The sequence below is a fragment of the Xenopus tropicalis genome, chromosome 3 (assembly GCF_000004195.4).
Source record: "Xenopus tropicalis strain Nigerian chromosome 3, UCB_Xtro_10.0, whole genome shotgun sequence".
Taxonomy (NCBI): domain Eukaryota; kingdom Metazoa; phylum Chordata; class Amphibia; order Anura; family Pipidae; genus Xenopus; species Xenopus tropicalis.
The window spans coordinates 132,635,548-132,660,354 of NC_030679.2; the positions used below are offsets into that span (position 1 = coordinate 132,635,548).

Consider the following 24,807-nt stretch of genomic DNA (forward strand, 5'->3'; position numbering starts at 1 on the left):
GCCAGCCCTAGTGAGTCACGGGCCTTTTGATGTCTGCTACAAATAGTACTAGTGTCACAGGAAGGGACACAGGTTTGACCACTTTACATCCTTTTATCTATTCCAATTGATTAGGCCAAGTAAATGCATCCCATTTGTGCAGCTCCACTGGATGAACCTGTCTTATCCTCTGATGTAAATATTTACACCGAAACCCTTCCTGTATATCTCAACACTGACCTCCCAACCTCTCCCATACGAGGTCATACCCTGACCTACCCTACCAACCTCTCCCATACACGGCCATCCCCTGACCTACCCTACCAACCTCTCCCATACACGGCCATCCCCTGACCTACTGTACCAACCTCTCCCATACACGGCCATCCCCTGACCTACCCTATCAACCTCTCCCATACACGGCCATCCCCTGACCTACCCTACCAACCTCTCCCATACACGGCCATCCCCTGACCTACCCTATCAACCTCTCCCATACATGGCCATCCCCTGACCTACCCTACCAACCTCTCCCATACACGGCCATCCTCTGACCTACCCTACCAACCTCTCCCATACACGGCCATCCCCTGACCTACCCTACCAACCTCTCCCATACACGGCCATCCCCTGACCTACCCTACCAACCTCTCCCATACACGGCCATCCCCTGACCTACCAACCTCTCCCATACACGGCCATCCCCTGACCTACCAACCTCTCCCATACACGGCCATCCCCTGACCTACCCTACCAACCTCTCCCATACACGGCCATCCCCTGACCTACCAACCTCTCCCATACACGGCCATCCCCTGACCTACCCTACCAACCTCTCCCATACACGGCCATCCCCTGACCTACCAACCTCTCCCATACACGGCCATCCCCTGACCTACCCTACCAACCTCTCCCATACATGGCCATCCCCTGACCTACCCTACCAACCTCTCCCATACATGGCCATCCCCTGACCTACTGTACCAACCACTCCATCACCAGTGATGTTGCCCATAGTAACTAAATTGGATTTGAATGGTCACCTGCAAGTAATAAAACAAAAGCAAAGCTCTGATTTGTTGCTATGAGCAACATCACCAGTGATGTTGGCTTACACATTATAATAAATATGGCCTTAATGTTGTATATAGCCCAGCCATGACCCTGCAAACTATCCTGTAAAGCTTAAGTCCAATCTCCATTGGATGTTACTGTCTAACCTGCCTGGAACCTTCTACCCAGTCCTGTATAGCTCTACCCCTAATCTTCTATGCAGTCCTGTATAGCTCTACCCCTAATCTTCTATGCAGTCCTGTATAGCTCTACCCCTAAAGGCCCCCATACATGGGCCGATTTTTTACTGTCAAACGACCGATTCCTGAACGATCTGATACTATCGTTAAGTTATCGTATAGTTGCTGGTGTGCGAACGATCGTTGGCCCACTAATCGACCCGACATTATCGTCCCCAAAATCGAACGGCCAGGTTTAAAAATTTTAGTCGTTTAACGATAAAATCTGCCAGTTGGTGCGAGTGTCAGACATTTGTCTTGGAACAATTGTTCTCTGCGCATGTCATGATTGCCAGCAGCGGAAGTCAACGAACATAAACGGAACAATATGAACGTGCATAAACGTTTGTTCTTTGCAGAACTGAATGGCTCGTATACGAAAACTTTTGGATCTGTAATAAAACATTTTTTTATACTCAGCGAAGAAGAATGTTACATCACTTCCTGTTTCCTGTAAATACTGCTTCCGCCACGACATTGGATCGTACGTAGATGTACGATCGTACGTATTTTACGATAATGATACAATAAAATCTTTTGGAAATTATCATTGCCCGTGGATGGCATATCGTATGGATCGTACCGATCGGCATACGATCGTTTGTCGATATAATAGTTCGTCGCACAACGAGTGAAATCGCCTCGTGTATGGGGACCTTTACCTTCTATTACACTCCTCCTGAGCACACAATGGCCTCCTCTTCCCTCTCTTCCAGTGCAAAGAGAGCTGCTGGCCTATGTATAATGAACTGGTCTCCTTAACTCTGTGCTGCTTGTGCTCTCAGACAAAATGGCTACTATGGCATGATTACAGCTATAGAATGTGGGTTGGGTGTAAGTGATGAAGTAATTACAATATAATAATATGCACAGCGTAAGCAAGGACATTTTCTGCGTGTAGTTTCCATTTCACAGTCATTGTTATTTGGATTGTTTAATAAATAAGGGCAGTTTTGGTAATGCAATGTTGAATAACAATCTGTTTATTTAGGTTCTTGTGATAGCTTTGACTTTGTTTTTGATGCCTCCGCCCTATTTATTCAGCCACAATCCCTTTTATTAGCACATATGTTAACATCAAAGTCTTAGGAGAGAGCATTCCCAGGCATTAGCTCTGGTCTCACCGACTGGCTCATCCTGGGCTGGGGCAACTCCTTCCCCACCCCCAACCCTCCCACCACCACCCCTCTGGCCTCAAACTGGGATTCTGCGGGCATCTATAATAGAAAGCTCCCGGGGCTATCCAATCACATAGCAGTCTCCAATAGGGGAAGCTTCACCATGAGCAGACAATGAACAATGGATTTAATCAATAGGATGAAGTCACATATTCTGGGGTTGAGGGGGCAGTAACATTATTATATAACTTTCTCTTCTGTATCCGGACATTGTGGCACTATAACAGGTTCATGTAAATATCCTAGCTCTGCTATCGGTTGCCTTTGATTACAAAAATCAACAGGTTTGCCCAACCCGCACCATAGCACTACCACTGCAGCTCTCAAGTCTCTCCACAATGGCAACCTTAACCCTAATCAAACCATTAGATAACTCAGCAGATGGCACACGTGGAACCCTTTGGGCTAAGGCACTGGTGTATTTCAGGTGGTGGCAGAAGTTCTCAAGGACTGTCCCTTAAGGGTGAAGACACACAGAGCTACTAGTAGCAGCTAATTATCGTGGCTACAAAAACAGACAATGCTGATCATTTGCTGATAATTGTCTCTATGTGTGTTTTAGCAGAGGCAATTCTCACTATTGTCCATGGCAGGGTATTTTCTGGTGTTTAGTAGCCATGACAAGTAGCTGCTACTCAGTAGCTCCATGTGTCTTCACCCTAAGGGGATCCACTCCTACAAAAGGTGTTAGGTGGTTCCCACTGTAGTCAATGGGCATTTCAGCTACAAACCATAATCTAAGAGGGGAGCAGAATTCCAACTAAAAGTCGTGCTATTTTGGATTATGTTTTTGGTTTTTGTATTTGTATCATCTCTTGAAAAACATGTCCTTATGAGGCATCGATGGGGGGCACAAGAGCTCAAACTGGGACCGCTATATTATGCCATAGCACTTTTTGGATTTGTCTGACAGCACAGAAAGTTCTCTATAAATGCAGCCCTTAATTATGTGATTTCCTTACTAGCAAACAACAGCAGCCTTTCCTTGCTTTATGGCAGCTCCTCAATGTATACTCAACAGCAGGGCACTTGGGTCTCAGCACCTATAGCAGAATCACGTTTTCTATGGATTATTCACAAGTACTGCATTGTTTACAAACCCAGTAGAGGAAATAAAAACTGATAGAGGAAGAAAAAAAACAGCTTCTTGGAAAGTTATTCTAGAACAATAGATGTCACAATGTGGTACCTGTCTCCAGGGTGTCACCCATAAAGCCGGCATTACCAGACACACCCACAGCCAGCACCACGGTTCCTGTAATTAACAAGGAGTTCCTAAGGACCTGTGTCCCCAGCTAAATGATAGCCTCACAATCCCGATTTGTTGTCTTTAATTTGTCTTTGACACTCCAGGGCCTGAACCAATTATGGTTATTGCAGAGTGACAGGGAACTAGAGAAATATGTATGAAAGATATCTAAATCCATAGCTCCAACATATCAACCTTAAAAATGCACTCCCAGCTATGAACTGGCATGCAGGGGTCTTGAAATCTGCAAGGTTTGTGAAACATAAGAATACTGTCATGGGAAAACATGTTTTTTTCAAAACACATCAGTTAATGGAGCATCTCCAGCAGAATCCTGCATTGTAATCTGTTTTTCAAAAGGTGCCACAACCACGTGCTCTGATAAACTTCAGTCACACTTTACTGCTGCGCTGCAAGTTGGAGTGATATCCCCCCCCCTCCCAGCAGCTGATCAGCAGAACAATGGGAAGGGAACAAGATAGCAGCTCCCAGTAGGTATCAGAATAGCACTCAATAGTAAGTAATCCAAGTCCGGCTTGGGACTCCTCCAGTTACATGGGAGTAGGAGAAACAATAGGTTAGCTGAAAGCAGTTCTAATGTGTAGCGCTGGCTCCTTCTGAAAGCTCAGACTCGGGCACAATGCACTGAGATGGCGCCTACACACCAATATTACAACATTTGTTGGTTCATGAATAACATTTTAAATGGTAGAATTAATTATTTGCTATGTAAACAGGGTAATTTAGAAATAAAAAGTACCCCATAAAAATCATGACAGTATCTCTTTAAGGATCTCTGTCATTGAAGTTCTGTTATCAGGTGCATTATTGTAGAGCTCAGGGCTTTCCACCTGACAGGAGCACTTAAGTGTCCCATAAATTGAATTAGAGTGACAGGCTGTCACAGTCCCTTCCCAGAGGCTATTATCCCCCACTGCTACTATAGGCACCATCTCTCCCTACTATACCTGCTATCCCACAGCCCCAGTCCCTTCCCAGAGGCTATTATCCACCCACTGCTACTATAGGCACCATCTCTCCCTACTATACCTGCTATCCCACAGCCCCAGTCCCTTCCCAGAGGCTATTATCCCCCCACTGCTACTATAGGCACCATCTCTCCCTACTATACCTGCTATCCCACAGCCACAGTCCCTTCCCAGAGGCTATTATCCCCCCACTGCTACTATAGGCACCATCTCTCCCTACTATACCTGCTATCCCACAGCCCCAGTCCCTTCCCAGAGGCTATTATCCCCCCACTGCTACTATAGGCACCATCTCTCCCTACTATACCTGCTATCCCACAGCCCCAGTCCCTTCCCAGAGGCTATTATCCCCCCACTGCTACTATAGGCACCATCTCTCCCTACTATACCTGCTATCCCACAGCCCCAGTCCCTTCCCAGAGGCTATTATCCCCCCACTGCTACTATAGGCACCATCTCTCCCTACTATACCTGCTATCCCACAGCCCCAGTCCCTTCCCAGAGGCTATTATCCCCCCACTGCTACTATAGGCACCATCTCTCCCTACTATACCTGCTATCCCAGCCCCAGTCCCTTCCCAGAGGCTATTATCCCCCCACTGCTACTATAGGCACCATCTCTCCCTACTATACCTGCTATCCCACAGCCCCAGTCCCTTCCCAGAGGCTATTATCCCCCCACTGCTACTATAGGCACCATCTCTCCCTACTATACCTGCTATCCCACAGCCCCAGTCCCTTCCCAGAGGCTATTATCCCCCCACTGCTACTATAGGCACCATCTCTCCCTACTATACCTGCTATCCCACAGCCACAGTCCCTTCCCAGAGGCTATTATCCCCCCACTGCTACTATAGGCACCATCTCTCCCTACTATACCTGCTATCCCACAGCCCCTTCCCAGAGGCTATTATCCCCCCACTGCTACTATAGGCACCATCTCTCCCTACTATACCTGCTATCCCACAGCCCCAGTCCCTTCCCAGAGGCTATTATCCCCCCACTGCTACTATAGATACCATCTCTCCCTACTATACCTGCTATCCCACAGCCACAGTCCCTTCCCAGAGGCTATTATCCCCCACTGCTACTATAGGCACCATCTCTCCCTACTATACCTGCTATCCCACAGCCACAGTCCCTTCCCAGAGGCTATTATCCCCACTGTTACTATAGGCACCATCTCTCCCTACTATACCTGCTATCCCACAGCCCCAGTCCCTTCCCAGAGGTTATTATCCCACTGCTACTATAGGCACCATCTCTCCCTACTATACCTGCTATCCCACAGCCCCAGTCCCTTCCCAGAGGCTATTATCCCACTGCTACTATAGGCACCATCTCTCCCTACTATACCTGCTATCCCACAGCCCCAGTCCCTTCCCAGAGGCTATTATCCCACTGCTACTATAGGCACCATCTCTCCCTACTATACCTGCTATCCCACAGCCCCAGTCCCTTCCCAGAGGCCATTATCCCACTGCTACTATAGGTACCACCTCTCCCTACTATAACTCCTATACCTGCCGTCCCACAGCCACTGTGAAGCTCTTTACATCACAATCCCTGATTAAATAATAATAGTTGTTTTTAAAGGCTGCCTGTGCCCCCTTGCAGCTGACTGAGATATATAGTAACTCAGCAACTTTTGATCCAGGGTCTGGTAGCCTGACACTAAGCTTCAGAGATTATAGACTGTTCTACATGATGGGATTATTAAAGTTCCTCTAAAGAAGACTGAAGATTAACACCCATCCTTGCATTAAACTAATACAGTCTAATTGTTGTAAACCACTTTTATCTTCCCTACAGCATCCATCACACAGGCCTGTGCTTTGTACAGCCTTTTCTCGTGTAAGTCACAAGGCAATTGAATCCTATATATATATATTATACAACACTCTTTCTTTCGGAGACATTTAATCCGACATACCTGCTCCTCTGACTCTTCCTAGCTACGTCTGTGGCCCTATTATGTGCCGAAATGCATATGGTCCATGAAACTCACCACCAAATAGATGCAGATTGCTAATCTACAGAGAGAATCCAGGCCCATTTCATAGTACCTAGGAGTGGATCATGTAGGTCCTTGCCCATTCGTGGATTAGAGGGTAATGCCCGTGCCAGGGACATTCTTCTTCCCCATTGTGCAACGGATTTGCAGTCTGTTCCGTACTTACCACAAATGTTCTCTGTTTTGGATGGTATGAAACGTTGAAGCTGGATTAGCTCCATCTCCCTTTCATGGCCGGTAAGAGGATCACCTCATGGGAACTGGGTGCTATATTGTTAGAAGCATTCCATGGACAAATGGAACATACAATTAATAAGTTGCACAAATGTGGTCACATGTCTGTCCAACAGACACGCCAATTGTTCTGGATCGCAAGCTAACCTGCTGAGAATCCGATACCTGAGCGCAGTGCCACGTGCGCCTGATTCTTATGAGTAAAATAAACAATGATAGTGGGAGCCTGATACATAAGGGATATTGCTATTAAACAATGAGCGGCCTGCTGCACAACTGTATCACTGCATCACACTGAAGTCTCAGCAGTTGTATGTACAATGTGATGCTGTTATTGGCGGCACCTTTTCTTCTCTGCATGTAAACACAATATGTTTTATTAAAGCACCATGATAATTACTGCATTGTTATCCTAACCTGATGTGGTTATCAGACTGGTAACTGGGGCATGGTGTAATGGGTCTCTTAAATAGCTATGGCACACTGGCCTATCCTAGTACAGTAAATGCTTATTAAAGCAATAAACACCCTTCCTTTGAAGGTCCAGCCTTTGGTCAGGGCTCCCCTTGAAGGTCCAGCCATTGGTCAGGGCTCCCCTTGAAGGTCCAGCCTTTGGTCAGGGCTCCCCTTGAAGGTCCAGCCTTTGGTCAGGGCTCCCCTTGAAGGTCCAGCCTTTGGTCAGGGCTCCCCTTGAAGGTCCAGCCTTTGGTCAGGGCTCCCCTTGAAGGTCCAGCCATTGGTCAGGGCTCCCCTTGAGGGTCCAGCCTTTGGTCAGGGCTCCCCTTGAAGGTCCAGCCTTTGGTTAGGGTTCCCCTTGAAGGCTCAACCCTTAGTCGGGGCTCCCCTTGAAAGTCCAGTCTTTGGGAAGGGCCCCTTTGAAGGTCCAAACTTTGGCCAGGGATCTACTAAGTTTATGAGTACAGATATAGTACAGATAGCAATGTAACAGTAATGTAGAAATAGAACCATGAATATCTAGGGCTGCAAACATATATTCACCTCTCCTGGCACTGCATTAAGCCACCCTACTTTCCAGGGGGATGGGTTGTCAATGGATTAGACGTAAAGAACAAGGTATGATGATAAAGGGTTAAGGAAAAACAGGTGCAAAGTTTATTACAGGTCTAGTAACTTATAGCAACAAACCAGCGTGGGATATTTAATGCTCAGCTGAAAGCAAACACCTGTTTATTATGGGTTGGTAGGAAACCATCCTTTCTCACCATGTGCAAGTATTACATTATGAGAACAAAACCCAAGTAATAATATAAAACATATAGTTCTCACCCTGTAATCTTTCATCAAAACCTGAGTTTAGGATAATTATATATCCTCCCTTGTGAAATACTGACAGAACTCCCCTAGAACTTGCCCAAAAGTACCCTACCTTCCTCCCTCACATGTTCATACAGGACGGGCACTTCCACTTCAGAATGACAGGATACAACACCGTGCCAGTTCCCTGCCTGTGGGGCATCTGTATAGTCACGGGTGGAGCTGCCAATGCTATCCCAAGGGCCCGTGATTGACTGGCTGCTACAAACACAGTAGAAGCTAGCAGCTGCATAAAGCAGCCCATAAAAATGGTTCATAAACATTTTATTATATATAAAGATTTTGAGTGCACGTTATATATATATTACACTCCTCAGTTCAGTTTCTGAGGAGTTTCAAGACAACATCATTTAAATAACTAATACATATAAATAATAAAGACTACGGAAGCCTTCTAACGAGTTCCCACACTTCAACTGGATTCTGACGGCATTTCCCCTTTAAGGTTCCGCAGTCTCTGCCCGTTGTTGACAGCAGGGCAACCTTAGACCCTTGAGTTCCCAAAAGTGTTTTATGTAGCTGAACCTCAGCCAAGAAACACACAATATGCCTCTTATTGCACCGTCAATGGCTGCTGACATAATGGAAGCACCAGTAAAAAGGTTCTCGAGTGGAGATGAGTTGCCTGTTAAAGTGCACAGAGATTAAACCACTGGGAAGTGCTGGTTCTGCAGATTGTGTAGTGCACCATTACTTACAGATCATGTTTCATGGGGGTATGTTCTGGAATCGGGCATGGGTGCTGGAATCGGGCATGGGTGCTGGAATCGGGCATGGGTGCCGGCATTAATCGGAAACTGGCCAATTGCTGGTGATGCATAAATTCTACTCCAGGCACTTCAAGCACAAATACTTTAGGCTGCACAGTGGCATATGCTTTTTGTAAAAGTAGTAATAACTGCAAATATTTGAAACCAATACAAGTACATGGTATATGTGAGATAGAGGGATGAGAAAACTAGGGTGCAGGGAGAAATATACCTGCTTTCCCACAGCCACAGTCCCTTCCCAGAGGCTATTATCCCCCCACTGCTACTATAGGCACCATCTCTCCCTACTATACCTGCTATCCCACAGCCCCAGTCCCTTCCCAGAGGCTATTATCCCACTGCTACTATAGGCACCATCTCTCCCTACTATTCCTGCTATCCCACAGCCCCAGTCCCTTCCCAGAGGCTATTATCCCACTGCTACTATAGGCACCATCTCTCCCTACTATACCTGCTATCCCACAGCCCCAGTCCCTTCTCAGAGGCTATTATCCCCCCACTGCTACTATAGGCACCATCTCTCCCTACTATACCTGCTATCCCACAGCCCCAGTCCCTTCCCAGAGGCTATTATCCCACTGCTACTATAGGCACCATCTCTCCCTACTATTCCTGCTATCCCACAGCCCCAGTCCCTTCCCAGAGGCTATTATCCCACTGCTACTATAGGCACCATCTCTCCCTACTATACCTGCTATCCCACAGCCCCAGTCCCTTCTCAGAGGCTATTATCCCCCCACTGCTACTATAGGCACCATCTCTCCCTACTATACCTGCTATCCCACAGCCCCAGTCCCTTCTCAGAGGCTATTATCGCACTGCTACTACAGGCACCATCACCATCCTAAAGTCACTTCTAAAATGGACAGGAGATACCAATTTTCCAGCCAAAGCACTTTCTGACTTCTACACTAGCGCCATATATTAGAACCTATCAATGTAAGCATGATGTTGGATGTACAAAGCTTCTGTGTTACCCAAGTACTTGTGTTACAATTCTCTGCCATTTGCCCCATGACATCACCTGAAATGCCTTCCCAGCTTTCCCTTTTATTCCTAAAGATTCATGTTAAAGACAGCAAATCTTATGTAAATGCTATTATGTATATTCACTGCGAGTCCTAACAAGCTGCCTTTTTATTATGGAAAGGAAAACAACCACTTAAATAATTTATGAGCAACCCCTACTCAATTTGCAGACACCTTAGCCGCTACACCCTTATTGAGGTAATCTGGAGCCAATGAGGAGCAGCAGAGGAATAAGTGATGAAAGAAAACAGAACCCTCCCTGACACACATGCCAGTATATACAGACAGCATAATAGTACACACAGGTGGGAACTCCCTGCCCTGCAGAGCTGACAATCTATTGTGGCATTTAAAAAAAATTGAAGTTTGTAAAGATTACAGCATTTAAGGACTATTTTCAGTGGAAACTGATCTGCTGCCTTGCCCGAGGTCTGGTGGATTTACTCACCACCCAGTGTAATGTAAGACCAAGGAGGCAGCAGTTGGGTGAAGAAGAGGGTCTGCAAGGTACATACATGATGTACATACATGATGGAGCTAAGAAAACACTGCTATTTGGATGGGTGTCCAATAAACCTGGAGCATAAGATACAATTTGGTAAAAAAAGGAATGTGGCTTGGGGTCATAATTAGCCATAGTGTTTCCAATCAGCATTTAAGGGCTCTGTACATCGTCAGTGGACTTTTGCAGGGAGGTGGAAGATAGAAGGTCACCCCATAACTCCTTCAGTGGTCTTGACTAAAAACTAAGGACTTAAGGTGGCCAAACACGTGGCGATTTACTATCTTTCATGCGACCATCGGTCGCGCGAAAGATCGTTCAATCAGCCACTCACCGTTCAGGGCTGAAACGGCAGATAAGGAGGTAGGAACAATAGGATTTCTACCTCCTTCTGCCGATTCAGCCCTAAAGGCAGATTTTGCTCAGGAGCCTTCTATGGCGCCCAATCAAAATCTTTTAACTGGCCCGATCGGCGAGTCGACCAATATCAGCAGCCTCCTGCGATGGTTTTGTACGATATTATCGGTGCGTGTATGGCCAGCTTAAGGATCTTCCAAACCATCCAATCAAACTGTACAAACACATTGCATGGTTTTTCAAAATAAACTGACTCGACTAGCCAGGTTCTGGTGTGACCATGCCAAGGAGGACTTGGACACTGGGCCAAGTGCATACGGGATTATGGAGTATTCTCCAAGTTCACAGCCTGCACCGATCCAACAGATTTCAGGGATACATGTGGACATACTTAGGGCACAGTGGGGCTTATTTATAAACACTGAGGCCTATGCCTGGGCAACAGGCTTAGGAATGCTCCTACCATCATTAAAACCACATAATGATCAATTATGGGTTAATTAAATAAAAGCTGTGAGTCTCCTACTGACACCAGGCTACTCCTATGTATAAGGGTTACCCTAGGCAGAGAGCGCCTCCTTTAGAGTGGAACTCAGGCCCTCAGTGCTGTAAGGCAACATTACTAAACATAATCAAATATTAGTTGCTTGAGCCACACAAGTGTGTTCTACATTCAGCACAAAAGGAAAGGGAGGCACCAAACACAAGGAACTTTCTATGACAAACTGGATTATCCCAGAAAAAATGCACATGGAGGCAATAAGGCACTTGGGAACCTATTTATGTTCTCCCTAATAACTGCTGTCCCTCCCTCTTGCCCCAATTAACCCAGCATTCCTGTCGCATTAACCCTAGGTCAACGATTTCGTTAATTGCTCCGAATGTCTCTGTGCCGCGCACCACATGACCCCATTGTAGGCAACCTGTATATCTCACTGTGTCCAACAAGCAATTTTAGTTTTGGCTCTTAGCTAGAAATATAATTTGCTTCTCACAATGTTCAAGTTATAGAAGTGGTGCTTACTCCAATGGTTGCTGATTGAAAAAAAAGCCATAAAAATATTGGTTATAGGGCGACTCCTTCCCAGACCCACAGGCAAATCAGATGGTTCGGTTTTGTGGCAAAATAACTTATAACTTATAAGCATCAGAAATGGGGCAACAAAGTGCCTAACACTCATGTTATAGAAAAAGTTCATAGGATTTTCATGTACAGGGTAATACAGCCTGCCCTTTCCCTTTAATCCCATTGCACACTACTATTTTTCATATACTGCATCTCTATATTCTATATACTACATAGCCAATCCCACGGCCTGCACAACTACATTCATTGCATATCATGTATCTTCAGGCCTGGACAACTACGGTAACATTACATAGTGTATCTTCAGCCTGCAGAGCTACATTCACACTCCATATTGCATCTTCCAGCCTGCACAACTACATTCATTGCACATTGTGGATCTCCAGGACTGAAGAATTATATTTAAACTGCATGGTGCATCTCCAAGCTTTGAAAAATACATTAACACAGCATAGTGTATCTCCCAGCCTGCACAGCTAAATTCACACCCCAGTGTGCTTCTCACGACCTACACAACTACATTCATACTGTATGGGGCAACTCTAGGCCAGGGCAACTGCATTAACACTGCATGGTGTACCTCCATAGTTCAATACTTCAGGCAAAGAGTTTTTGTGTTTTCTTTGTATATTTGTGGGATTTCTCCTGGTACTCCAGTTTCTTCCCACACATCAAAAACATACAGGAAGGTTAATTGGTTCCTGATAAAACTGCCCCTAGAGTGTATAAATGTGATAGGGACCTTAGACTGTAAGCTCAGCTGGGGCAGGGTCCGATGGGAATGTGATAGGGACCTTAGACTATAAACTCAGCTGGGGCAGGGCCTGATGGGAATGTGATAGGGACCTTAGACTATAAACTCAGCTGGGGCAGGGCCTGATGGGAATGTGATAGGGACCTTAGACTGTAAGCTCCGCTGGGAATGTGATAGGGACCTTAGACTGTAAGCTCTGATGGGGCAGAGACTGATGGGGATGATGAATAATCTCAGTAAAGTACTGATGGGGATGATGTAAATTCTCTGTAAAGTGCTGTGGAATATGTATACGGTATATAAATTAAGAATAATAATAGGGCAGGAATGAACCCATAGACAATGTTATTAGGATAAGGAACAAGGTAAAGGGAACATAATAAGCAACTAATAACCACAGGACGGAGGCTTCGCAGGTTGCACTGTTCTGGCTTGTTGGAATATGATGTAATAAAGAAAATAAATCATTTATTGATTCAGGAGAAGTAAGCAACCATACATGTACCGAACAGAACAGATTTTATAACATGGATAGCTTTACTTCTGGTTGGTCAAAGCTTGGCACTACTATAGACACAGCCATTGTACAGGTGGGTATCTCCAGCCCTGCGCTGCAATTGGCTAGAAGTACAGGACACAGGACACTGTATAGATCGCTCTGGCATGGTGCTATTTACCAAACACTTTGCTCTCTATTCAAAGTTCATTCAAATTCCTGGCGGTTGGTTCTGCTTTCCGTATGCACAGGGAGGGGGTGCACTGTACCGGTTACTGATCCGCCTGTATAGTGTGAGCTCACATTATATATATATATATATATATATATATATATATATATATATATATATATATATATATACTGTATATACACACACACACACTGATAAACCATATTTGTATCTGCAGGGACAGCGTGAATAAAAATGACTAAGCTAATATGCTATTTTAATATAATTATTTTCTTTAGCCGGCCATACCTAAGCCTGTGGTCACCAAACAAGTGAATATGTGCTCAAAACTGCTAACTCAAGTTGTGTGCCCCATGGGCCATAGACAAAGAAGACGCACACGGAAGACTTTTTTTGGCTAGTTCAATCAAGTCCTAAACAGATATAATTGCCATGACCCTGTCCATGGACCAATAGGCTGTCAACTCGTATCAGCCTGCGTATGGGCAGCTTATAGAAGGGTTCCACTAAACATATTCCTATTCTAAAGCTGCTGTAAAAGGCACCAAACATCTAATCTATGGGGAAAAGCAACTAGCACTTATCAGACCACTGCACTTATATACATATATCACGTGTACCTTCCTTTATACCTACATTACCTTCTTATATAGAGACGGCAAGTGCCCCATCCTTTCCCTCTATAACTTCCATATACAAAGATTACAGGTGCACGTTCCATCTATACCCCTTGGAAGACCACCACTGCTCTAAACACTGGGGTAGAGCCCTGCATGGGTGCAATTGCATGAACCTTCCCCTGACCCAGATGTGCCAAACAGCAGCTCACAACACACATTTGTACCAGGCAGGGCCTGCTTTTTCATCAAACATGCAACAGCTTAACCTACAACTGGACCAACTACCCAGTGTGGTCACCTAAGGGCAGATAGAAGGCTAAAAGGGAGGCAGAGAAGTTGAATTAAGAGAAGTAGAGAATAATACTCTATTAGACCCTTCCTGCAAGCACCATGGCCCAGCAAACCAAACTTGGTGACTAACTACCTGTTCAATGGCCGCTGTAGGACTTTACATTGGGCTCTGTCCCCATCACTCTACCATATCTACCATCATCATTATTTCACTTAGTGGCATCTAACATGCAGTTACAATGATCGGTATTTGTTACTCACTGTGCATAATAGGTAGAGGCTTTTTCCCTTCCTCAGGTCTATCTATTATTTATCACTAGAGTGTGTGGGACGGCTCTCGCCTGAGTGCAGGGAAAGTGAGTAGATGCCATGGTGAATCCATAGAGCAAGTCTGGAGGTGTCTTTATGGGTGCTGATAACCATGGCATCAGGCAACATGATGGTGTGGGCAAAGTCTATGAGCAAACCCGCTGTACCTACAGTAGGTCAGTTTATGCATAAACTCCATACGGTCATTTCTAAATGATTGTAGAGTAGGCTATGCTATGGTGACTGTAGAGTAGGCTATGCTATGGTGAGCCTTCTACCCCCTGCCTGGCATGCAGCGGCATTGCTACCTGACTTTCTTCTTTCTTCATGCTATGGCTGAACTTTGCCAACACCAGGTGCTTTTGAGACCCCTCATGCCAAGCACTCATAAAAGCCCCTGAGAAAGCTGGGCCACACAAATCATTGGGAGGGATACCCATAGCCCCCAACAGCCTCTAGTTCAGTATCCATAAAGTATAATATAGGAGCTGGTAATGTGAGAGTTATAGGCCAGCTAGCATGTAGTATGGGAGTTTTAAGAGCATTATGTGTGACCCCCATTCAGAGTTTCATCTCTTATATGTGGCTCCAGCCAGTGTCGGACTGGGATGCCCAGGGCCCACTGGGACTGCCACACCAGTGGCGAACTCCTCAACCATCCTCCATGGGCACACCACATCATGTTCTTAGGGGGTGAGGGTAGAAGGCCTAAGTTGCTAGCAGGGATCGGGCCTGGGTCTGCAGGACCCAAAGGAATTTTTCCCAGTGTTCCATCGGCCCAGTCCGACCCTGGCTCCAGCTCCAACACCATACGGTATCCTGGCCAGGGACATATATGAAGACAACGTCAACGTCAGCAGATGTACCATGTCCAACAAGATGTGCTAACTTGGCATTACAGTAAATACACCTCCTGTACTATATACATACTGGCGTGGGGCCACCCTTAAGAACATTGTTGTACTACAACTCTCAGATCCTGAACCCTTTATATTTCATCAACCTCCAGACGATTGTCTGGCCACAGGTGTCATTCAAGGGTTTTTTGAAGGGCCACAGTAAGAGCCCAATGACTCCATATGCTTCTCTACAAAGGTAGAACTGCTGGTGTGCCTTAATATGATCCTACTGGTGTTGGCCATTCCTGCCCTGCAGTGGGAAGACTTACCTTCAGATATCACCCTAGGGTAATTACATAATCATATAAATACCTTTATATAGCATATCTCAAGCCTCTCACCATGCAGCCCAGCAGCTATCGCAGGAACACAACTCCCAGCACCCTTAGCCAGCTGTTTTACACAGACACAGATGTGAGCCCACAAGCACAGCTCTGTTTCTAGCACATTAGGACACATGGTGCTTGCTCCCTGTATTGCACAAAAGCGTGCAGCCTCCCTTCCCAACCGTTACACCCACGGTAAGACAATGATGTCACAGTGACAGAGCGATGGAGAGAGGGAGCGGACGCATGCAGGCGCTACACAGCGGTGTCCCAGCTCTGCAGCCGCAGAGGATTCTCCTCACATGCTCCTCTGCAATGTTTAATTCATGCAGCCAGAACAAAGAGAGGCGGTAGCAGGAGAGACGCTCGGCAAACATGATAATCCGCAGGCCACGCTGTATAAGCTGGGCACAGCCTGCCCCTAATAGCAGCACAGAGCTGGCATAAGCAGTCTGCTGCCCAGCTGGTGTTCTTGGACTACAACTCCCAGCATCCCCTTATAAATTATACAGCAATAAACCAAACAGAAGGTGACATTTATATTTGGGAGCCTACTAGCAAAGGCGTTCTATTGGAGCTAATATAATTATACATCATTATATAGCAGTTGGTATCTTTTTGGGGAGGCTAAGCCTCCATATTTCTTCATTATTCTCTACCTGGTAACAAATGGTATCTAAGGCAAGTTAGTCTTCCTCAGCACAATTCAGTTACATGCTGTACTGCACTAGATTATAAATACAGAGCAATGGAGCTTTATAAAGGTACTGCTCTAACACACTGCTCTATATAATGATGCTGAGTATCTCTATACCCTGATAATGACCAGGCTGCTCTGTATAATGATGCTGAGTATCTCTATACGCTGATAATGACCAGGCTGCTCTGTATAATGATGCTGAGTATCTCTATACACTGATAATGACCAGGCTGCTCTGTATAATGATGCTGAGTATCTCTATACACTGATAATGACCAGGCTGCTCTGTATAATGATGCTGAGTATCTCTATACACTGATAATGACCAGGCTGCTCTGTATAATGATGATGAGTATCTCTATACACTGATAATGACCAGGCTGCTCTGTATAATGATACTGAGTATCTCTATACACTGATAATGACCAGGCTGCTCTGTATAATGATGACGAGTATCTCTATACACTGATAATGACCAGGCTGCTCTGTATAATGATGCTGAGTATCTCTATACGCTGATAATGACCAGGCTGCTCTGTATAATGATGCTGAGTATCTCTATACGCTGATAATGACCAGGCTGCTCTATATAATGATGATGAGTATCTCTATACGCTGATAATGACCAGGCTGCTCTGTATAATGATGCTGAGTATCTCTATACACTGGTAATGACCAGGCTGCTCTGTATAATGATGCTGAGTATCTCTATACACTGATAATGACCAGGCTGCTCTGTATAATGATGCTGAGTATCTATACAAACTGCCGCCAGTAATATAACTCTAGTAAAGTGATCACTGATAAATAATTGCACAGGGATCTAGAGACGACTGCAGGATTAATGATGTTTATCCAGATAACTACACAAACAGCCAGTACTATATAGAGGCCTTAGGGGCAGGTCTCTGGGTACATGAGAAAGTGGGGTGCAGGGGGTACCCCTGCACCAAGCAAGACATTAGCAGGTGTAACGCACGAGCTGTAGGAATGCAGTAGGAATGGGCAGCAGTGCTCAGTAGAGCTCTCCCATGTAAACTGACAGCTTGTGACCAAGCCAGGCTTTCCATGAGTCAGGGCTCAGGGGACTCATTCACAGATATTCGACCTGCACTTCTGGTTAAACTACAACTTACAGCATTTGGCCTTGGAGCACAATGGAAGTTAGAGATGAAACAGCAATAGGGCTGCCCCACACATATATATTGTGTTATACTATACACCCAGCAATGTCTTTGCATCCCTATATAAAGAGCCTGGCAGCCTTACAGCACAGCTTGATCCCCCCTCTATCCCTCAGACACACCCTCCAAAAAATGGCAAAACCAAAAGAACAATAGATACCCCATTTCCATTCTTACAAAGGCACCTTTAAAAAAAACACAGGCAGCTACATGGGAAAACAAAAATCCTCATTTTGACTGTGGTTTCTCCCAAACAAGCCTGCAGGTGTTTCAGAAGGTGGGAGAGGCCCCCACCCATATTGAGAGGGGCAGAGATGGGTGTGAGCACAATCGTGTCATTGTAACATCATGTTTATTACCCTGTTCCATGGCATATAAAGGGCAAGTTAATACACAAACCTCCCATAAAGAATACACAGAAGGGTGCCTATAAATAAATAAAGCTGCTTTTGTTGCACCCCCATGCATTTTTAATCAGCCGACTGGATTATGTATTTATATTTTGGGAGGGGGGTTAATTCACCCCCCCACGCCAGATGAAGTTCATTGTCTTTCCAGTTGCATTAACCCTATACGTTCTTTCAATTGTATATTTACAGAGATGAGGGGGGGGAACACCTGAGGGGGGGGGGGTATTTGGTTGGGCATTACAGGTTGCATTACAAGTGCTACCCTCATAGGGACACCATGTGTATATGAAATATAGTCCCAGCCTTGGTTTGTCATTTAGACATGAAGGATTTGGGAGGAGACAGCCTTTAATGACTGGATTAGAGCATGCTTAGCTTCATGGTAAGGACTGTATCAGTTTAGAGATGACAATAGGGAGATCGGTGAGATCAGTCAGTGGTGATCTGACCTGGATAAACTACAGCCCCCAGCATGCCCTACTGGGCCGGCAATGGCAATACTATAGGCACATATAGGGAATACTATAGGCACTGTGATTATTATAAGCACTGGGAATACTATAGGCACATATAGGGAGTACTATAGGCACTGGGAATACTACAGGCACATACAGGGAATACTATAGGCACATACTGGGAGTACTATAGGCACATATAGGGAGCACTATAGGCACTGGGAATACTATAGGCACATATAGGGAATACTATAGGCACTGTGATTATTATAAGCACTGGGAATACTATAGGCACATATAGGGAGCACTATAGGCACTGGGAATACTACAGGCACATACAGGGAATACTATAGGCACATACTGGGAGTTCTATAGGCACATATAGGGAACATGTAGGTACATATAGGGAATACTATAGGCACTGGGAATACTATAGGCACTGGGAATGCCATGGGTACATATAGGAAATACTATAGGCACTGGGAATACTACAGGCACATATAGGCACTGGGAATACCATGGGTACATATAGGGAATACTACAGGCACTGGGAATACCATGGGTACATATAGGGAATACTACAGGCACTGGAATACCATGGGTACATATAGGGAATACTACAGGCACTGGGAATACCATGGGTACATATAGGGAATACTACAGGCACTGGAATACCATGGGTACATATAGGGAATACTACAGGCATTGGGAATACCATGGGTACATATAGGGAATACTACAGGCACTGGGAATCCCATGGGTACATATAGGGAATACTACAGGCATTGGGAATACCATGGGTACATATAGGGAATACTACAGGCATTGGGAATACCATGGGTACATATAGGGAATACTACAGGCACTGGGAATCCCATGGGTACATATAGGGAATACTACAGGCATTGGGAATACCATGGGTACATATAGGGAATACTACAGGCATTGGGAATACCATGGGTACATATAGGGAATACTACAGGCACTGGGAATCCCATGGGTACATATAGGGAATACTACAGGCATTGGGAATACCATGGGTACATATAGGGAATACTACAGCATTGGGAATACCATGGGTACATATAGGGAATACTACAGGCATTGGGAATACCATGGGTACATATAGGGAATACTACAGGCACTGGGAATCCCATGGGTACATATAGGGAATACTACAGGCACTGGGAATCCCATGGGTACATATAGGGAATACTACAGGCACTGGGAATCCCATGGGTACATATAGGGAATACTACAGACACTGGGAATCCCATGGGTACATATAGGGAATACTATAGGCACTGGGAATCCCATGGGTACATATAGGGAATACTACAGGCACTGGGAATCCCATGGGTACATATAGGGAATACTATAGGCACTGGGAATCCCATGGGTACATATAGGGAATACTATAGGCACTGGGAATCCCATGGGTACATATAGGGAATACTATAGGCACTGGGAATCCCATGGGTACATATAGGGAATACTATAGGCACTGGGAATCCCATGGGTACATATAGGGAATACTATAGGCACTGAGAATCCCATGGGTACATATAGGGAATACTATAGGCACTGGGAATCCCATGGGTACATATAGGGAATACTATAGGCACTGGGAATCCCATGGGTACATATAGGGAATACTACAGGCACTGGGAATCCCATGGGTACATATAGGGAATACTACAGGCACTGGGAATCCCATGGGTACATATAGGGAATACTACAGGCACTGGGAATCCCATGGGTACATATTGGGAATATGGCTGTGCTCAGGTGCAATGTCAGAGAGAGGCAGGCTGGGAGGGCACTTACCTTTGCCATAGTATCGGTAGATGAGCCAGCTGAGTGAGGCAGAGATCCGGGCCTGCTGTACATCATACACATCCAGGGCTTTAATGACGGGCACCATGATGGGTAGGGGCCTCCCTCGCAGTGTCGGGCTAGTGCAGCGCTACATCCATGAGTAGAAGGGGGGGGCAGGTTAAAGTGAATGGAGCCGGGGGGGGGGGACCCTTCAGTCTGACACAAACAACAGGCTGAGCGCTCCGGCTGAAACAATCCCGTATCCCAGGGGCGCGGAGCTGTCCTTCAGCACCACCGTACGGCTTAATGGGGGGCTCCTCTAGGGGAGACGGGCCCTTCTCTGTCCCTTCACTCGCTCGGCCTCTCTCGCCCCGCTGCTGCTGTCTCAGGTGCACTGGCTGTCTCACTGCTCCCCTCCCCCTCCTTCCCTCTGTGACCTCACCATGGGGCGGGGCCTCTTCTTCTTTCTAACAGGTAATTCAGAAAAAGACAATGGAGGAAGTCAGCCAATTCCTCCCGATCGGCCTGATCTCACTGTGTGACTCACGGCAGCTTCTCTGTAGCGCTATATACAATCTGCTCTATTGCTATGGGCTGAGAGCGCAATGGGGCCGCTGTGCAATCGCTGTGTAATCACTGCAACACTTACCCACAGGCACTCACTGTGTCCTCTACACCGGCACAACTGGCCTGGCTACTCACTAATACAGTCTGTGCAGGTATCTCCATCCAACCTGCTGTCACTGAACTGCAACTCACACAGTCTTGTTGGTATTGTGTAGGGACACAGCTGGAAATTGCTATTCCATAGCAGGTGTACTATAGAGAGGTGGTGCCTACTGTAACTATGGGGATAATAGCCTCTGGGAAGGGACTGGGGCTGTGGGATAGCAGGTATAGTAGGGAGAGATGGTGCCTATAGTAGCAGTGGGGGGATAATAGCCTCTGGGAAGGGACTGGGGCTGTGGGATAGCAGGTATAGTAGGGAGAGATGGTGCCTATAGTAGCAGTGGGGATAATAGCCTCTGGGAAGGGACTGGGGCTGTGGGATAGCAGGTATAGTAGGGAGAGATGGTGCCTATAGTAGCAGTGGGATAATAGCCTCTGGGAAGGGACTGGGGCTGTGGGATAGCAGGTATAGTAGGAAGAGATGGTGCCTATAGTAGCAGTGGGGGGATAATAGCCTCTGGGAAGGGACTGGGGCTGTGGGATAGCAGGTATAGTAGGGAGAGATGGTGCCTATAGTAGCAGTGGGGGGATAATAGCCTCTGGGAAGGGACTGGGGCTGTGGGATAGCAGGTATAGTAGGGAGAGATGGTGCCTATAGTAACAGTGGGGGGGATAATAGCCTCTGGGAAGGGACTGGGGCTGTGGGATAGCAGGTATAGTAGGGAGAGATGGTGCCTATAGTAGCAGTGGGGGATAATAGCCTCTGGGAAGGGACTGGGGCTGTGAGATAGCAGGTATAGTAGGGAGAGATGGTGCCTATAGTAGCAGTGGGATAATAGCCTCTGGGAAGGGACTGGGGCTGTGGGATAGCAGGTATAGTAGGGAGAGATGGTGCCTATAGTAGCAGTGGGATAATAGCCTCTGGGAAGGGACTGGGGCTTTGGGATAGCAGGTATAGTAGGGAGAGATGGCGCCTATAGTAGCAGTGGGATAATAGCCTCTGGGAAGGGACTGGGGCTGTGGTATAGCAGGTATAGTAGGGAGAGATGGCGCCTATAGTAGCAGTGGGATAATAGCCTCTGGGAAGGGACTGGGGCTGTGGGATAGCAGGTATAGTAGGGAAAGATGGTGCCTATAGTAGCAGTGGGGGATAATAGCCTCTGGGAAGGGACTGGGGCTGTGGGATAGCAGGTATAGTAGGGAGAGATGGTGCCTATAGTAGCAGTGGGATAATAGCCTCTGGGAAGGGACTGGGGCTGTGGGATAGCAGGTATAGTAGGGAGAGATGGTGCCTATAGTAGTAGTGGGGGGATAATAGCCTCTGGGAAGGGATTGGGGCTGTGGGATAGCAGCAGGGGCGATTCTGGACATATCGCCGGGGAGCGGGTCCGGGGGCGGTGAGATCGCTAGTGCAATTGCGCTCTCTGCACTAGAAGAGCCGAATTTCCGGTTTAAAAAACGGAAATTCGGCTCTGAAAGTTACCAGGAGCGGCTTTTTGCCGCCCCTGGTAACTGGGGTGCTTCTGCCGCCTGAGGCGAGTTTCTCAACTCGCCTAATGGCAGAAGCGCCCCTGGATAGCAGGTATAGTAGGGAGAGATGGTGCCTATAGTAGCAGTGGGATAGCCTCTGGGAAGGGACTGGTTGTGCAATAGTAGGTATAGTAGGGAGAGATTGTGCCTATAGTAGCAGTGGGGGGATAATAGCCTCTGGGAAGGGACTGGGGCTGTGGGATAGCAGGTATAGTAGGGAGAGATGGTGCCTATAGTAGCAGTGGGGGGATAATAGCCTCTGGGAAGGGACTGTGGCTGTGGGATAGCAGGTATAGTAGGGAGAGATGGTGCCTATAGTAGCAGTGGGGGGATAATAGCCTCTGGGAAGGGACTGGGGCTGTGGGATAGCAGGTATAGTAGGGAGAGATGGTGCCTATAGTAGCAGTGGGATAATAGCCTCTGGGAAGGGACTGGGGCTGTGGGATAGCAGGTATAGTAGGGAGAGATGGTGCCTATAGTAGCAGTGGGGGGATAATAGCCTCTGGGAAGGGACTGGGGCTGTGGGATAGCAGGTATAGTAGGGAGAGATGGTGCCTATAGTAGCAGTGGGATAGCTTCTGGGAAGGGACTGGTTGTGCAATAGTAGGTATGCCAATTAACACAAAAAGAAGAACGCTGCACTTTCCATCCAGAAGTAGCCAGAGGTGAGTAAAAACAAAAAAGAGATCAAATATACTTGTGTTTACATAAAAAGCACAGTATCGGTGCAAAGTGCAGTGTGAATAACCACAGGGACTCCCAGTCCAGAAAAAGGGTTAGGTGAATTGTACATAAAAATCAGAACCTGAAGGGTCATTAACAAAAGCAATGCAGCTTGCATAGTGCACTTTTTGGACAGAAATTGTCATGTTTATATCCACAATTCAGCAATTTCCCCAGATTTCAAGCACAATTTCAACCACACAGGGAGTTGGCCCCTGTGCATTAAAATGGACAGAATTGCGCTGTGTTTGTATGTGGTTGTCAATCAAGTGTAAGTTAAAAGAAGGGAACTTGTGTGCAATTTAGCTCAAGTAAACTGCAACTATTGACGCAACACTCTGCAGGAACCGTGGAATTAGCGCCACATTTAGGGTCAGTAGGCACACTTGCAGTAGCACCGCTGTGTGAAAGGAGTGTCTTTGGACACAATTACTTTTAGTCAATGGTATTGATAAGGGCAGCATTTTAGCACAGTTGCACTTGCTGCTTTGTTTGTAAATGTCCTTCATGGTGGGGTGATTGGTACCTTAATATTCTTCAGATATTTCAACAGATGACAGTAAACACATTGTATGCGTCCTTACTTTCTTCATTGATGTGTTATATTTGTAGCCACATGGCACAGATATCCTTACAACTATAGCTCCCAAATTCATCGTTTGATGCCCTCATGACCCTCCCTGCATAGTGACTTTGACCTTTCTTGCTTCGGTATTTCAGTTGGCGATCTTCCACTTATGGCTTAGTCACTGTTACTGATGTTGTCACTGGAATGCTAGGAGCTAAGATCAACAACAGCCATGGGGTCATAGGTTGAAGGCCACAGTCAAGAGTAGACCATAAGATTCCTTATCGCTCAGCTGTGGAGAATCGTTCTTACCTTCAGGAGATGGAATAAGAAGATAATGCACATAAATACAAGAACAAGATACAGACAAGCCGGCTGAGTTACAGGTGTCAAGCTTTAATGCTCAAGGTGGTCATGGCAGATACCAGTAAGTTGAAGGTCACAATGAAGAGTAGACCATAAGGTTCCTCATCGCTCAGCTGTGGAGAATAGTTCTTACCTTGAGGAGATGGAATAAGAAGAGAATGCACATAAATACAAGAACAAGATACAGATAAGCCGGCTGAGTTACATGTCAAACTTTAATGCTCAAGGTGGTCATGGCAGATCCCAGCAGGTTGAAGGCCACAGTCAAGAGTAGACCATGATGTTCCTCATCACAAAGAAGAGAATGAACATAAATACAGGAAAAAAGATACAGAGAAAGTGGCTGAGTAACAAGTGTCAAACTTTAATGACCAAGGTGATGCTGGCAGATACCAGTAGGTTAAAGGCCATGGTCAAGTGTAGACCATAATGTTCCTTATAACATAACTGTGGAGAATTGTGTTCTAACCTTGAGGAGATG

General features: G+C 46.2%; 1 protein-coding gene across 4 annotated transcripts in view; it reads right to left on the reverse strand.

The window, feature by feature from the left end:
- The window catches only part of camsap3 (calmodulin regulated spectrin associated protein family member 3), a 59,748-nt gene extending 38,763 nt beyond the window's left edge, over positions 1 to 20,985 (reverse strand). Inside the window, exon 1 of one of the 4 annotated variants that reach the window (XM_031899325.1) lies at positions 20,480 to 20,985. In XM_031899325.1, coding sequence (XP_031755185.1) covers positions 20,480 to 20,576 — 97 coding nt within the window. In that variant the 5' untranslated portion in view covers positions 20,577 to 20,985. The remainder of the gene's footprint in view (positions 1 to 20,479) is intronic. The other 3 variants (XM_002941486.5, XM_018092517.2, XM_004912505.4) reach the window with 3 other exon arrangements.
- Between the last annotated feature and the right edge of the window lie 3,822 nt (positions 20,986 to 24,807).